Below are 16,254 nucleotides of genomic sequence, written 5' to 3'. Positions count from 1 at the left end.
TTAGCCATGAAGGCAAGGAGAGATACAGAAAGACAGAAAATAGGAATAGTAGGATCCAATTAGGATTTTTTTTTTGTATTTTCTTTTTAAGACAGAAGACATATGTGAAGAGAAAAAGAAAGTGAGGAAGACATAGCTAAGTTGAGAAAAGCAGTAGCAGAGGGAATGGATAGAAAAAATATATTTGTTGATTAGAAAATGTGCCAGAACTAGATGAAATCACTCTTATTTCTCTGATCTTTAGATCAGACCTAAAGATCCTATTTAGATTACTCTGATCTAAATCTAGTCCAGAGCTCCCAAAGCTTCCTAGTCGTGTTATACGATTATGTTCCACATGAAGATTGTAGGTAGTAAACAGTGTCTAGTGAGCAAAATCACACTTTCAAGTTAATTGGCTGTCATGAAAGCTTTAATATGATGAAAGTTTAAAAAACTGAAAAAACAGAACAACAAAAAATATTTAAAACAAAAAACATGGGCAATACATGTTATTCAACAGATAATTGTGGTGGCTGGTCTATGACTAGTATTAATAACTCAGAAATTTCTATAGATAACATACCTTTAACTCTGCTTCTCATACACCTTCTCTGTATGTTTTCACCATCACCTCCACCTTCTTCTGATGCCACCAAAGCAAAGAATTCTTCTAAATTTTCACCTTCTGCTTTGGCCAAGCTAAAGTTACTGTATTTCAACGTGCCAGGTCCTTCCAAGAGGATCTATGGAGATTTAGAAATGTAGACTTGAAAAAGAAATCTAACTCTACCAAAACTTTATAAATATTCTATGCCATTCGAGGGATAAAAATGTATTTTTTTAGCATTTATCCTGAAAAAGGTAAGAATACAAGGGATAAATTTGTATCACTGCTGTACTGAATTCCCAAATAAGTATACAAGGGAAGCAACTTGTAACAATTCTTGATATTTTCAGCATTCACTTTAGCACAATGTTAAAAACCAAATAATCACATTGAAACTACTTCAAAAGGGAAAAAAAAGAAACCAGAGGGAGAGTAGGATGAATTTAGTAGTTTTTAAAACTCAGTACAAAAAGATAAACTAGACAAGTAGCTCATTTCCCAGAGCCCAACAATGGAAGGCATAGCATCACAGAGGACATTATTTCTCAGGTTTTCTTAAGGATGGAATGAGGGCCCAGTCCCACCCTGCCCATGAGAGCAGCAAGAACGTGATGTGCTCTTCCACATGCCAAGAGGAATTACTTTCTTATATTTCCAGGGCTAAAATTCAAAAACCAACTCAAAGTCACTAGAGCTGCGCAGCAACATTAACAAAGTATCCATCCCATACACAGAAGCTCATAGTGCTGGTACCTCTGGTACACACATTGAAATTATGAGCTTATTAAAACTCAGCACCAATATACTGGCATGCTATGCCTACTTAAAAGAGTTTTCCCTCATTTAAAAGGTAGATATAATTAAATTTTAAGTAGTTTAAATTATGTGTACTAACTAAAGAATGTCCAAATCAGAGAATTTTTCTTGCTGTTGAGTTGCTTCAGTTATACCCAATTCTTCGTGACCCCATCTGGAGTTTTCTTGCAAAGATACTCCAGTAGTTTGCCCTCTCCTTCTCCAGTCCATTTTACAGATGGAGAAACTGAGCGAATAGGATTAATCAATTTGCCCAGGGTCACACAACTAGTAAATGTAAGAGACCACATGGAAACATGGGAAGTCTTGTTTTCTTGACTTTAAGCCTAGTACACTATGCCACCCAGATGCCTAAATCAGGAAATAAGAATCTCCAAATTAATCAATTTGGATTTCTTTATATTTCGTAATGAAAGGGTTAGTATACATAGGAACTAATATATAATGCTTCAAACAAAATTTTAAACATTTAAGAAATGATGTAGTATACATATGCCACATACATATATACAATATAAAATGATCTTGTGATGAAGAGAGCCATCTATACCAGAGAGAGATCTGTGGGAATTGAGTGTGGCACACTCAACACAACATAGCATTTTCATTCTTTGTTGTTGTTTGCATGAATTTTGTTTTCCTTCTCATTTTTTCCTTTTTGATCTGATTTTTCTTGTGCAGCAGTGTGTATAAATATGTATGCTTATATTGGATTTACATATCTTTTTTACCATGTTTAACATATATTGGATTTACTTGCCATCTAGGGGAGGGGCTGAAGAGGGGGAATTGGAACACAAGGTTTTACAGGGGTCAATGGTGAAAAATTATCCTTGCATATGTTTTGAAAATAAAAACTTCAATAAAAAATGAAAAAAAAGAAAAAGAAAGTTATCCCCCCCCCAAAAAAAGAAAGTGCCTTGTATACAGTTGGAACTCAATTAGTTACCGAATAGAGGAGCCTGTGTATTTGCCATAACATAAAATATGTTAAATTCAGATACATGGGGATTAATAATTTTATGATAGGTATCATTTGTTTTCAGTAAGATGATTTTTTTAGAAAAGGAAAGCATAAGCCAGACTTAAAAATCACCAATTTGTTCCTCTTCTTCCCTGGGGTGGCCTGGTGTAGCCACCAAAAGATGTACAGTTTTAAACTTCAATAAATATTTCATAATTCAAGGTGCCCAAAATTCCAATAACAGATCTATTCAAGTGAAAGTGTATACTGGGCTCTCCATCATCCAAAAAAAAATTTTAACTTTCATCAAAAGCACCCTAAGATATCCTAGCTCTTTCTTTAAAACATTCACCAAGGCCTTAAATGATAAATTATTAATTATCAACTCCTCTGAAGAGAACTCCCTAATATTTTTTTTAATCTGGGTTCAATTCTTATTATTAGTCACTTAGCAATGACTGTTTATTTACTATACAAGAGAAATCTCTGCCTGGGTACTTGCATACATATAAAGTATTATCCAGCAACTGCTTATCCAGATTTCATTGTTCTAAATAAAACAAGACATAGGCTAGAAAGTTTCACTGCACTGGAAATCATTTTGTCCTTATATATAAATGGATTTTTTAAAAGTCTCTCATAAGATTGAAAATTAGAATTGAACATTCATATTCTTCATTTGTTGATGCATTAATTCCAATGTGGAATTAAATAGTGAATTCTTTACAAGAAAATTAGTTTGTTTACCTAGAAACTGCTGAGGGAGTCAAAATGGCAGATTAGGGGCAATCACATGGCTGGGTTCTCCCAACATTCCCCTCCAAACTTTAAATTAATGCCTTAAATCAAATTTTAGAGTGGTAGAGCCAACAAAAAGTTGGGGTGAGATAAGCAGAAATCTGCAAAATTGAGGTGGAAGTTTGGTAAAACTCTGTCTGGAGACCATACATACAGTGGCGGTGGCAGCAGCTTTGGAATCTCTTTGTCCAGAGACAGGAAGGATGATTTGCTAACTGCTCAGAAAGATATCACAGTGAACCTTTTGCAGGCACTGGGTACCGCTGAAGCTGACTGACAACTCTACTGCCCATATGTAATTCTGAGTCATGGTTAAAGTCAGAGAAAAGCACTGGGGATCTATCACAAGGAAACAGTCACAACTATCAAAGCAGAGAAGAGTTCTGATGCAGTTGCAGGAGACCAGGCCCTTCCTTGATAAAGACCAGAGCACAGATCAGGAGAGCAGTGATCTTACTTCTCCTAGAATAATAAATACCACCTTGAAAGTATCAAAAAAAACTTGCAGGGACCCAGAATTAGTTCTGAAAACACCACAAAAAAAAGCCTGACTCTTAGGGCAATGCTTCTTCAGCCTCAGATGAGCAGAACCCAAATTTAACCAAGTTTAAAGTCAAGAAATGGGCTAGAAAAATGAATAAAGAAAAAAGAGTCTGACCATAAAAAGCTACTATGGTGGCAGGGAAGACCAAGCTATAATCTCAAAAAGAAGACATTAATGCAAAAATAGTAAGAGTTCATTTAACTACTCAAGGAACTCTGAAGAGAAGAATTTCCTTCAGATTTTAATAGCAATCTGAATGGGAAACTAATAACATACAGTATTGTATTTAATTTTAGGTTCTTTTAATACAAAGAAATGTCTATGTCCTACTATTTTCTATATCTTACAAGGACTTAAGGTACCAAATTTTAGCCTACATCAGCAAAATATCTTCAAGAAATGATTAGACAATGCAAATTAGCTTAAAAGCAAGAAAGTAGACAATGTTTTAATTACCTTCCCAGGAGAAAGATCACAGAAGAGAATTCCAAGTTTATGAATATGATGTAATCCAGTCACCAAGTCAATCCCAAATTCTCTTACTACATCTTCAGGAAGGTGTTCATCTTGAGCAATAACCAGTTCTAAAGAACCACCTACAATAAATTTATAAGGATCATTCCCACTAAATAATCAAGTAGAATGGAAGAATGATGACTTTCTTTACATTACATCTTTACATAACAAAAAAAAAAATTGTTACAAAAAGTAAATACAAAATAGCAAACCATATGTACATATTAATACACAAATCAATACTATGTGATAAAAATGCATTTATATTATTTCAAAATGTTAAGAAAGATCATTTTTCCCTAATGGAACCATAAGATTAATCTATAAATGTATAACCTCTGTAACTAAATAAATATGACTAGGCTCCAAATAAAGAATTGTTGAGGAAGGACTCAGTCATCTACAACTACTAAGTAACTGGGATCCTTTTCCCTCTGGTACTATGCTCTAGAAGAAGGGCTCTTAATCTGGGGACCATGGATCCCTGGAGGTAAAAGAGGATAAATAAACTTAGATAAGAAAAAAAAATTACATCTTTATTTCAATGCAATTTATATCTTTTGTAATACTCCCTATTTTTACTGATTTAAAAACATTATTTTGACAAGGAGTCCACAGGCTTTGCCATAGATAGATATCAGACTTGTTGAAGGAAAGATTTTGTTTTGCAAAATCAAATGTTATCCTCCTCTATTCCCAACTTTCCACTATGAACCATAGAGAACCTAGTTTCTTAAATAAGGACTGACAGATTCTTTTCATTATTTTGTTTGCTGTTCTCCTTCCACTCTTATCCTTAAATGGTTCTAAGGTAATCTGGCTGAAGTGCATTTTGCTCCCATCTTTATTTGAATTTGTTTTCTTGGTATTTTTGAGAGCCAGTGACACACATAATCTTCTACCATTCTCTTTCATGAAATTTTACAGAAGTTTATATTTTAAACTGGTGTTATGTCTAGCTCATGCACTCTCTTCCAGATTAGAAAGAAAAACAGGTAATTTATAAGCTAAGGTAGTTTCCAGACTCTTTTAGTTTCACTGGGATAAATAATCTCCATTGGTTAAATTTCCTTAGGAAATGATAATTCCCTATATGTATATTCATTCCTCCATCCATTACCTATTTTTCAGTGTTGATCATTTGTTTGAATATGTCAGATTAGAACTGAAGTAACTTTAAACCCTGTTTAACTTTAAGAAACTAATTTCATGAATGTAAACTGTTTGCATTTTTGTTTTTCTTCCCGGGTTATTTTTACCTTCTGAATCCAATTCTTCCTGTGCAACAAGAGAATTGTTTGTTCTGCATATTATATTGTGTCTAGGATATACTATAACATATTTAACATGTATAGGACTGCTTCCCATCTGGCGGAAGGGGTGGAGAGAGGGAGGGGGAAAATCGGAACAGAAATGAGTGCAAGGGATCATGTTGTAAAAAATTACTCAGGCATGGGTTCTTGTCAATAAAAAGTCAGAATTATTTAAAGAAAAAAGAAACTAATTTCATTTCTTATCTTTCATCTTAATTATTCTAATTTGGTACTGATTTTGATCTTTTCTCCAACAAGACAAGTGTTTCCTTGTATACAGAAAGTTGATTCAGAAATAACTCTCACATCCAACTGTCTGTTAGAATATCATTAATTCATTTTTGCGATGCTCAATGATTCTGATGTCTGATGTCCAGCATGTTCTGACCCTCTTCTCGAAGAAACTATTCAAGATCTACAGGCTTGTGGCCTTTGACCTCTCCTGTTGCTTAACATTTGCTTATATTTTCTAGCATATTTCCCTTCCCCTATGCTTACATCTTTGTACTACTGAAGTCATTAAGTACTAAGTGAATTAATGGAGGAAGGGAAAGAACTTATAAAATACTTTTACAGAATTTCTTCATCTTGTCATTTTCTTTAATGGAGATTGACCCATCAGCTATAGTTATCTTCATGATGGTCTTTTTGTTTATATTTATTATAATGAAAGACAAAATAACCAACTGACCTATTAGATGATGTTTCTTATTGATTTTAAATAGACAACACAACCAATATTTTCACCTCTCTTATTTACCTCTTCTAAGAGGACATGCAAATCATCCCATTTATTTATAACTTCTTCAAATCTTCTATTTTCATTTATACTGATATAAATTAGCTCCTCCTACACCATACTGCTTCATTGATTGGCAGTTAATATCACATGTACACTAGCAACAGTTAAATTGCTGTTTCCAGACAATTTAAAAACAACATGATTCTCAGTATCCTTACCCCTTTTTCTGTGACCTTGAAACTACTGTCACAGAAGGAAGTCAAACAGTGACAACCATGCTGTATGATTCCAGATTTAATGTAATGTCATGGCCAGCCACATCATTACATAATAATGACCATATATATATTGGTAACAAAAGTCTCCATACCTACTAAGTTATTTCTCAGACAGTAAATACTGTTTGCCAGGAGCTATACCGAGAGCAAGTCTTTCCAGCGTTCTGGAATCTGCCATAACTTCCATTACAATGACACAGCTGTCAAGAATTGAGAATCACTTCTACATCAAGATAAGACTTGAAAGCAGGACTTTTGTGAGAGTCCCAATCTTTGAATCAATTTAAGGGCTTTCCCAAATAAGCATATGTCAACATTGCTTTTCTAGATTTTCCGTGCTTTTTAGATAAACTAATAAATGAAGAAGTAACAGAAAACACAAGAAGATCCTCTATTCTCATCTAAGAGCTAAGAGACTATAGATACAGAATATAACATTCACTATCAAAAACAGTTGCTATCATCAGTTTTCCTTAAATGCTTAACTTAGTCAGAAAGGAATATTCTTGATGCAGGAGATGGAAATATTGAGAAATTGCTAAGACACAAAAGACAAACGACATTAATAAAACTTTAAAAAGAAAACAAATGTAGAACAAATGCTTTTTCAAATGTTTAAGAGGTTTGCATTAACAATACTGGCTCTCACCTGTACACAATTCTACTACAAGCCAGAGATGATTGCTTGTTTCATACCATTCATGAAAAGTGACTATATTCTTGTGCTTAATTTCATGGGTAAGGCGAACCTATAAAAAAAAAAGAGTTGAAATATTGTATTTTGAGAAAAAAACTTTTTCAAAATCTTATCTCTTAAGACTTACAAGCCTTTTTCCTTAAATTCCTAGTGAAATATGTTATCATTTAATTATTACTTTAATATCTGCTTCAGACCTAGGATCACAGAGTTTGATCTGGAAGCAATCTTAGAGATTCACTAATCAAATTCCACCTTCTACAGGTGAGGAAAAGGCTTTTAGAAGCTAAGTGAGTTGACAACAAGAAGCAGAGGTTGGACTCAAACCAAGATCCTCTGCTGCAACAACCTTTCTGAGGTATCAAACTCATGGCCCACACAAGGCCTACAAAACTCCAGAGTGCAGTCCCAACCAGATGAAAATATAATTGGGAAATGCTAATCAACACATAAAAGTACTATATGCCACTGATGTTATTTTGTTGTATTCTATGTCAATATGTAGCCCATTATGATCCATTTCTACAAGAGTCTGAACACATTACTATACTACATTATATTCCCACTACCTAAAGCACTTTAATAATCAGTTAATACATGGGAAATTATTTTATTACTAAGGCATTTTCATTAACACACTTACATAAAATATGTATTATTAGCCATAATCATATGAAAACAAAAAGGAAAAAAGTAAGGTTCTCCATATTTACCTAATTAAAAATTTTAATACTTCATATGCTAGTTTTTAGATATTAACAAATAACGGTTATATTGTTTATACTTATATATAATAAATAAATATTAATAAATCTCATGTAGCACTTGAGTGCTGGATCCAAATAAACATATGGCTTTAAAAACTATAGTTAAAATCATCACTTTCATACTCCCCCTTCAAATATATTAACTCATTTGTATGGAAATTTTCAGCTTTACAAAGCTTTTCTCTCAACAACTCTGTGAGACCCTCTATCATTCTCATTCTGGCTTGCTAGCTCTTGGTCTGTCTATCTCTGTCTCTGTCTCTGTCTTTCTCCCCTGTCTCTGTCTTTCTCCCCCGTCTCTGTCTCTGCCTGTCTCTGTCAGTCTAGCTCTCTCTCTCTCTCTCTCTCTCTCTCTCTCTCTCTCTCTCTCTGCCTATTCTTTCTCTGCTTCTGACTGTCTCTGTGTCTGCCCCCTCCTTTTCTCTCTCTCTCTCTCTCTGTCTATTTGTCTGTCTCATATGACTTCTTAACTTTTGTTCTTCCATGAACCTTCTGGCAGTCTGGTGAAAATGATGAATCCCTTCTCAGGATAAAGGTTTTAAATAACTAAAGAAAATGCTAAATTTCTGTTAGTGATTAGTAAAAATAAAGATGTCATTTCTCTTCCATCTGCATCCACTAACCTCCTGAAACCTAACTATGGCCATCTCCCAAAGAGATCCAAAGACTCCAAATTAAGAACTTCTACTTAGAATATACAAGGCAAGATGGTGTCACAGCAGTAACACTAGACCAAGAATCCCCGTCCAGGATTTAAGACCTAACATTCAAATCTTCTGCCCTCTTTAAGCATTAGCTTCCTCATCAATAAAATAAATATAATACCATTAGCACCTATATCACAAGTTTTTAGTGAGGATCGAATGAAATCACAGCTACTCTGGATCTGATTCTGATTGAAAAGGAGAAACTACATGAATATAAAGAAACGAGAGAAGCAGGGACTACACCATCAAAGAATGAACTCTAGAAATAATCTCGCATGCACCTTCCAATTTAAGTTAAAGGACTTAGAAGAAAAAATGGAAATATAAATGGAAAAAATTTAGTTTTGGATAGTTGATGCTGGTAAACTTTACTCCTGAAAAGAACAAAAAACAAATCTGTTATTTACCCAGGCAAAAGAAAGTATTGTTTAACTTTTTTAAACTTTTTTAAATTTTAAAATTTAAAAATTATTTAACTTTTATAAACAGTGCTTTCCACATAGTAGATGCCTAAAAGTTTGCTAAACTAAATTGCTGTCTAAAATGGAAAAAAATATAAAATTGTAGGGTGACAATATCATAAAGGCCCACCAGGTGGCGATGTTACCCCATTATGCAATAATTATACCATAAGGAGAATAAGAGGAAGAATCAAAAATACATATGATTAAATTATTCAGTTTTATAAAAGATACATCTCCTTAAATGTTGATATTAACTCAACAACTCACAAGAGGCCTGTAGATAATTTTGAGAACAATTTATTGGAAGAAAGTTAAAAAAACAAAACAAAAAACTGGACAACTGGAAAAGTTTGACATGGAATTAGGAAGAGCTGAATTTTCCAATCTAGCCTCAGACATTTTACAGGTTGTATGACCCAGGAGAATCAATCATCTTCTGCCTCAGTTTTCTTATCTGTATAATGGGGATAATAATAGCACCTTCTTTCTCTATCCCACCTCCCCCAGCCCCATATCCAAGGAATTATCAATCATATTGATCCTACTTCTCTCATGAACTTTTCTACACTGACAGTCACCATCCTGGGGCAGGTTCTTCTCACCCAATACCTGGACTACTGAAATAGCACACTGGTTGGTTTCCCAGCCTCTGGTCTCTCCACACTCCAGTCCTCCACTCAGCTGTCAAACTGATCTTTCTAAGCACAAATCTAACTATGTCCTCCCCTCCCTCAACTCAATCAATTTCAATGTTCTCTATCACTTCTAAGATCAGATATAAAGCCCTCCATTTGATGTTTAAAGCTCCTAGCCCCTTCACATATCCTGTAATCCAATACACTGGCCTCCTTGCTCTTCCTTGCAATAATAATTCATCTTCAAACTCCAAGCCTTTTCAGTAATTGTCCTCCATGCCTAGAACATTTTTCCTCCTCATCTCCGCCTCCTGGCTTCCCTAGCTTCCTCCAAGTCCCTGCTAAAATCCCACCTTCTGCAAGAACCCTTTCCTGGGCATCCTTAAACTCAGTACCTTCCCTCCAACACTATCCCCAATTTATCTTGTATTGATCTTTTTGTCCATAATTGTTTGCATGCTATTTCTATCATTAGACTGTGAGATTCTTGAAACTAGGAGCTGGGTTCTTTTGCTTTTCTTTGTACCCCCAATACACATTACACAGTAGGCACTTAAACAATTCTTGTTCACTGACTAAGGTTTATTACAAGGATAAAATAATCACAAGGTTATTTGTAAGGAGCTTTTCAAGTTTTAAAGTGCTATATAAATACTAGCTAATATTATTAAAATCAAAGATTTTATTACCAGAAGAAAACCTCCTTTAAAAAAATCTGTTCTAGTGAAGAAAACCAGAAGATACCAAAAGTATGGCAGTTAATTTGTCAACTACCTAATAATTGGACTGAGAACAGGAAGGAATCTAAATTACTAGATATCAGGCATGAAAAAAAATTATTGTAAAACTATCAAAATTCTGCAAATGTCACAGAAAGATAAAAACATCTGTAATCATCTAGGACACTAGTTCAAACTCTAGCAGAAACAGATTCTGTGGACTGCATATTGATTTAGAAAAACAATTAACAGAATCTAGGCTATTTTGTAAACATTTTTCAATTACATATTAATCTGGTTCAGGCCACTGGGGAATTTGTCTTCTTTAATTTAGACTATCTCAAGACTATTGTGCACTACTTATACAATGAGGAGGGGTACCCTCAGGAAAAGAGACTGAACACTAGAAATGAAGGATTCTACTCTAATCAGACAACATCTGGAGTAGTGTGGGGAGCTAGGGATCTTATAAATTTTTGACAAGGACACATTCCCAGAAACATACCCAGAGAAAGTGATCAGGGCAGGACGGTAAGGGGATTGGAAACCATGCTATTCAAAGATCAACCTAAGGACCTAATTTGTTAAGCTTGGAAAACTTAGGAAGTGCAACAAATATGTGAAGGAAAAAGTTTGAGATTTGTTCTGTGTGGTCCTGGAGGATAGAATTAAGAGCAAAGGAGTACACATTGCAAAGATTAAGACTCGAGATAAGCGAGAATTTTCCCCAAATTAGAACAATTCACAAAAGGAAGCTGCCCTTACAGGCAGAGGATTCTTACTTCCTTCAGTCTTCATTCATGAAGTATACTTGCAATATTGGTTGTGCCCATCTGATAAAATGTAATGGTCTATTGGAAGGAATTCCCTTATTAATGAGATCCCTGATCCATGTGAGTAATGTTCTGTGATCTAATTTAAAAAGTAATGAAGTGGATAAATACTTCTCCCTTTTTGAAAGGACAATTAATTTTCTTAGTTACCTAATTTACTGATTTTCACTTGATTATTTTTTCTCAAGTCAAGTGCCCCTCAACAAAATTTACATCCCTATCCCTGTAAAGGCTGATTAAATTCAATGACATCAGCTTAACTGAAAATGATTCATTACATCATTGCATTATAGTTTACAGCTGCATATTTCCAGTAAGGGAAGGTGGAATACTTTACTTACCCAGTTAGTTATTTCAGGTCTTTTGCATTTATCTGTACAAAGAATGGCTACAAAATTAATCGTTCCTTTCCTTCGTCCTTTATAAACAACAGTCTTGCTTCCTTTTCCGATCTCTTCATAAAGAATAAAGTTCTCCATCTTAAAAGTGAGCTATATCCTCAGCTTCATTTCTGTTGACTAAAAAGTAAAAAAGAAACTATATGTATTTTTCAAATTCATAAAGATCATGATTTCATTTAATATACAAAAGAAACCTTATGATTACATTCAATCTTTAAAAAAAAAACTCTGCATACATTAAAACAATTAAGCCTTTCTTTTTTTTAAGCATAATGTGAGTCTAGAACAGAATATGCTATAAAATCCTTTAATTAACTAACATAAGATTTTCTGAACATAACAAGTCTTAAAATAAATTAAGTAACAGCTTACATTCAGTCATCACATGTAATCAATGTCATTTAAGTCAATGGTATCCAGAATTTGGGGATCACACACTTACTAACCTAAAAAATATACCTAAAAAAACCATAAAAATTTTCTGAGTCTGTACCACCACCATTTATATAGTTCCAGATTACATATACATCCCGCCATACTAATAAAATGAATGCTATGAATATTTCTGAGGATTCAAAGAATGCACTAAGGCTGGAAGAACTTGACTCAACAGGGATCCTCAAACTTTTTAAATAGGGGGCCAGTTTACTGTCCCTCAGACTGTTGGAGGGCCGGACTATAGGAAAAACAAAAACTTTGTTTTGTGGGCCTTTAAATAAAGAAACTTCATAGCCCTGGGTGAGGGGGATAAACATCCTCAACTACTGCATCTGGCCCGCGGGCCATAGTTTGAGGACCCCTGAACCTGAGTAACAATGGTATCCTCTAATTTCAGAATCCAGCTCAACAAGGCCTTTCTCAATCTCCCAACATTCAATTCCCTCCCTCCCAAACTAGTTTATATTTAATAATTTTGTACTCATTTGCATGTGTTCTCTGTGTATTTATTCTGTGCAACCTTATACAAATGTTCCAAAAGTCTTAATTTGGTTTCGAGGTCTTAAAGTTTATGTGCTTTTGTCTTCTCCTTGAAAGCTTTTGCAAGAAGAGATTACGTAACTAATTTGTATTCCCCAAAGCTTAGCACAAAATATGATATACAGTAAATGCTTAATAAATGCTTGTAAAATGTCTGATTAATTGACAGTCAAAGGAAGTTTAGACAAGGGATGGTCTGGATTATGGAATGATATTTGTGAGACAGATAACAATCCATCCTTACCTGTTCATTCGGAGAGATTTCAATCAGCGTTTCTTCCCAAACCACCCCAGTCCATCCCCTCAGATACTCAACTTGACCCTCTCAGGTACCAAAAAAAAAAAAGATCCCTGGCCCCTACCCTTTGATCCACTAACATCCCTTTAGGATCACTAGAGCCTTTTCCATCTGCCTTGCAACAAAAACCTCCTATGGAGTTTTATCCCCTCAATTAATCTAGATTGAGTTTATTGAGAGTAAAGCTCTCTCCCTGTTCTATGTGTATGCTTAGCAAGTGTTTGGCATATAATAAGCACTTCATAAATACTTCATAATCCACTCTGTTCCCAAATGTAATTTTCTGGGGTATAGGGAACAGCTGATGAAAATTAAATGGGTTATGTATGAAAGAATAAGGAAGACAATATATCACAACAACACAGTAAAAAGAAGAAAGTATAAGTCTGTACAGGTAGGAAGGGGGCAGGTTTGAGGGCTTTAAGAGTCCAAAAGAGGATTTTTAGATTTCATTCCAGAGATAATAGAGGTTAAAATACTAAGTGACACCACTTAGGGACACCTCTAAGGAGGTGGAGGTGACATGGTTGGTCAGACCTGTTCTTTTGGGGGCTCAGTGGATGGACTGGAGTGAGAAGAGACCTGTGGCAGGTAAACCCCTAGCTGCTATTGCAATAATCAAGGAATGAAATGATAGGTTAGAATTGATAGGATTTCGATCTTTCCTATGCAAGAAGATAACTGTATAAATATGTATGCATATATTGTATTTAACATATACTTTAACATATTTAACATGTATTGGACTACCTGCCACTTAGGGGAGGGGGTGGGGGGAAGGAGGGGAAAAATTGGAACAGAAGGTTTTGCAAGGGTCAATGTTGAAAAATTACCCAGGCATATGTTTTGTATATAAAAAATAAAATTTAAAAAAAAAAAGAATTGACAGGATTTGGTAACTGATTGGAGAAAGAACCTGGATTTCAAGCCTGGGTAGCTAGGAAGATAGCAGAGCCCTCAACAGTTACAAGGAAGTTAGGAACAGGGGAAGATTTGGGAAGAAAGATAAGGCTAATTTTGAACATGTCGAGTTTAAGATTATAGGGGACAACTAGTTCAAGACATCCAATAAATAATGAAGAAGTGAGATTAGAACTCAGAAGAGAGGTTAGGGATGAATAAACAAATCTAAGAATCCCCTATATAGAGAATTCATGAGAACTGATAGGGAAAAGAGGAACCAGGATAAAGCCTTGAAAAACATCTATGCTTAGTGGGTATAGTCTAGGTGACAATCCAACAAAAGAGGCTGAGAAAGAGACAAGAACCTGAAGAGAACAAGGTCACAAAAATCCAGAGAAAAGAGAATATTAAAAAGAGGATCACTGACAATGACAAAGACTACAGAGAGGTCAAGAAGTATGAAGCCTGAGCAAAGACCACTGGATTTAGCAATTAGCAGATCACTGGTAATTTTGAAGAGAGAAGTTTTCATTGAATGATGAAGTTAGAAGCCAGACTGAAAAGAATTAAGAAGAAAGTTCATGATTGATCCAACCATTCTGGAGAACAATTTAGAACTAGGCCAAAAGGTTATAAAATTGTACATAACCTTTGACTACTACTAGGTCTGAATCCCAGAGATCAAAGAAAAGGAAAAGCACCCATATGTACAAAAATATTAATAGCAGGTCTTTTTGTGGTAGCAAAAAAATGGAAATTTAAAGTATATCCATCAGTTAGCTGGTGGCTGGATAATATGAATAATATTCTCATAATATGAGAATGTGATGGGATAATATTTTGCTATAAGAAATGACAAGCAAGATAGTCTCAGAAAGATTCGAGAAGACTTACATGAGCTGATGCAAAGTGAAGTGAGCAGAACTAGGAGAATATTATACACAATACAAGATATATTATAAGAATGATCAACTGTGAAAAAAAATTGGAGCCATTCTCAGCAACACAATGATCCAAGGAAATGCTATCCATCCCCAGAGAAAGAACTGAGAAAGAGTCTAAATATAGATTGAAACATACTTTTTTATTTTGTTTTTCTTGTGGGGATTTTTTTTGTCTGCAACATGGCTAATATAGGAAAAATGCACATGTAGAATCCATATCAAATTGCTTGCCTTCTCAGGGAATGGAGAAGATGGAGGAAGAGAAAATAAAAATTTTTTTAAATAAATGTTAAGAATTGTTTTTTACAAGTAAATGGAAAAAATAAAACATGAAAATAATTTTTTAAAGAGAATTCATAAAAAAGGAAGTAAAGTCACCTATTATAAATGGTCTTCTCAAGGGAATAAAGATGTAGTTTGAGAGATAGCAGAAAAGGACCAAATCAGGATTTTTGAAGGGTAGAGGAAACTTGGGCATGTTTGTAGACAGTAGGGAAGCCGTCAGTAGAAAGACAGTGATTGATGAGAAGTGAGAAAGCTGTTGGAGCTGCCAGTGCTCTCCCAAAAAGTTACCTTGTATTTATTTTGTCTTTATATTTATGTGTATATGTCCCTCTCCCCCCCTTTCTGCCCCCCCATAGAATGTAAATCCTTAAGAAAAAGAATTGTTTCATTTGTATTTTTGTTTAACTGAAACTGCTTTTTCCTTAAGGGAAAGGACTGTTTCATTTGTATCTTTGTATCTCAGATGGATTAGTTGAAACTTTTTTTTTTATTTCAAGTGAAACTGAAGTTTCTTGATGCTGCTTTCAATGATTGCAAGCTGGTCCTTAACACCAAAGCATCTTATTAAACCTAAATATACTTCAGATGATTCTATATACCTGCAAATATCTCAAGAGCCAAAGAAATCAACATGATGGATACCCCAAAGGTAAAAGTAGCTTGATTCATGGCAGTTTTAAAGATACTGCAACATATTACCAATGCTGATTTTCAAATTAAAATGGTATGAAAAGTATCATCTAGGAAATACATTTTAGAAAAAGAAATTGGACTACTGTATAACATTGATGAAAACAAGAAAAAACAATGAAACAAAAGTATCAAATCCAATTAGATCCAATTGTATCCAATTAGAAAACAAATTACAGTACGACAGTAAAACAACATCATTAGAGGCAGCCAGGATTTTAAAAAGGATAAAATATTTTGTTATTAATTTTTTTTAATAGTTGTCATTTCAAAAAAGCTCCAAAAGCACTTACAGACAATGTGAATTTAAAAGAACAAAACTCTCAAAAATGCATAAGTAAAAATATGGAGAAAAATTACAAAAATTACTGAA

The 16,254-nt window shown here is 34.3% G+C and overlaps 1 protein-coding gene across 7 annotated transcripts in view; it reads right to left on the bottom strand.

Annotated features, from left to right (window-relative positions):
- ULK4 (unc-51 like kinase 4) overlaps window positions 1-11,925 on the bottom strand; it is a 627,906-nt gene extending 615,981 nt beyond the window's left edge. For all 7 annotated transcript variants that reach the window (XM_031940060.1, XM_031940061.1, XM_031940057.1 and 4 more), the window contains exons 1-4: window positions 11,724-11,925; window positions 7,210-7,309; window positions 4,168-4,307; window positions 566-725 (exon numbers count right to left, since the gene is read on the bottom strand). In XM_031940060.1, coding sequence (XP_031795920.1) covers window positions 566-725; window positions 4,168-4,307; window positions 7,210-7,309; window positions 11,724-11,861 — 538 coding nt within the window. In that variant the 5' untranslated portion in view covers window positions 11,862-11,925. The remainder of the gene's footprint in view (window positions 1-565; window positions 726-4,167; window positions 4,308-7,209; window positions 7,310-11,723) is intronic.
- Window positions 11,926-16,254: the final 4,329 nt, after the last annotated feature.

This window comes from Sarcophilus harrisii, chromosome 5, assembly GCF_902635505.1.
Source record: "Sarcophilus harrisii chromosome 5, mSarHar1.11, whole genome shotgun sequence".
NCBI lineage: Eukaryota > Metazoa > Chordata > Mammalia > Dasyuromorphia > Dasyuridae > Sarcophilus > Sarcophilus harrisii.
This window is presented reverse-complemented; position numbering and strand designations above follow the sequence as displayed.